Source organism: Sinocyclocheilus grahami, unplaced genomic scaffold, assembly GCF_001515645.1.
Source record: "Sinocyclocheilus grahami isolate Dianchi unplaced genomic scaffold, SAMN03320097.WGS_v1.1 scaffold18323.1, whole genome shotgun sequence".
Lineage (NCBI taxonomy): Eukaryota > Metazoa > Chordata > Actinopteri > Cypriniformes > Cyprinidae > Sinocyclocheilus > Sinocyclocheilus grahami.
In genome coordinates, this window is record NW_015517065.1 from 1 (window position 1) to 1,367 (window position 1,367).

General features: G+C 32.8%; 1 protein-coding gene across 1 annotated transcript; it reads right to left on the reverse strand.

Annotated features, from left to right (window-relative positions):
- Positions 1-29: 29 nt before the first annotated feature.
- LOC107579582 (embigin-like) lies at positions 30-1,327 on the reverse strand (the record flags this gene model as incomplete). Its single annotated transcript, XM_016265395.1, has 5 exons — positions 30-241; positions 355-388; positions 479-767; positions 1,010-1,137; positions 1,245-1,327. Coding segments are annotated over 5 exons (598 nt in total), but the record flags the coding sequence as incomplete, so codon positions are not given.
- Between the last annotated feature and the right edge of the window lie 40 nt (positions 1,328-1,367).

The following is a 1,367-nucleotide window of genomic DNA, read 5'->3' on the forward strand; positions in this document are numbered from 1 at the left end:
TATATATATATATATATATATACACTGTATATATATAATGTAATGTAATATAATATATGTTTATATATATGGCTGTGACAGAATTAGTTTAGGCAAAAAACATTGCTTATTGCTTTATGTGATTCAAGCCACATTACATAATCACACTCTTTTTTTCCAGCTGTTAAAATGAAAAGGTCAGTGCTCCAGTTTTCTTTGTCTTGTTGTGTTGTTCTCCACTCCATTGCTCTCATCACGAGTGCTAGAAAAAAAATTAGCACCATCACTGCCAATGTCTGAAAAACCTTCAAGCAAGTGTAACAACTTTTACGAAATATATTCAGTGAATCTTTAAAATCATATGAACACACTTACAGTTTGCTGGTTTGTTCAGAGCAGACATCATTCTCTGCAAATGGATAAATCCTTTGTTAATTTTCAACGATGACAGATCTAAATATGCATGATTATTCCTCTTATTTATTAAAGTTTACTGTACCTCCTGCAAAAGAGTTGTCATGTTGCGGCTTGTTGCATTTTTCCCAAAGCAAAATCAGTGTGACCAGGACAATGACTTCAACCACTATGGCAATGAAGGGTTTGAGAGGCTCAGTATATGACAAGACCTTCAGCTCGACGTAAGACTCACTGGATTTGATATCAAACTCAGCGCTGCATATGTACTTTCCAGAATCTTCTTCAGTCAGATTCAGTACAGTCAGTTTTGTTTCATTTCCATTAATAAAGATCTTGTAGTTCAGAGGGTTTGCAGTAACATTGATGAGACCCTGTGAAGAGAAAAAAACAACTATTAAAAATCATGTTGAGTAAATGAAATTATAAATTATATTAGCTGAAAAAAAACTAACAAAACATTACTAATTACTAACAGTTACTAGAACTACAAAATAAAAGCTATATTACTATCAATAAATACTTTAAAATAACATTGGATATGAATAACCCCTTTATTTTGAGGTAATGTCTCATTTAAGTATAATCAATCCCATATTCCTCATTTCTCATTCACCTTTTCAGTGTTGTTTGCCTTGTACCAGTTCCAGGTGTTTGGTGTGTGCTTGAGTTTACATTCAAGTACAACTGAATCTCCGGTGTAGCTCACTACCGGCTTGTCTCTTTTATCTTTTATAACAGGAACTTGAGAAAAAAAGCAAAATACATCAGGTTAACGTTAATCAAAATGACGAATATGATTGTATAAACCATTTAAAACAACACAATGTGTACATAAAATGACAACATACCAACTAAAACAAATGTTACTTGTGCCTCATTTTCTCTGAACATGCAGGAATAGTTCCCCAGGTCTCTGGCCTGTATACTGAAACTATGAAAAAGCCAAGGTTAAACTATGAAAAAGGTTAAAC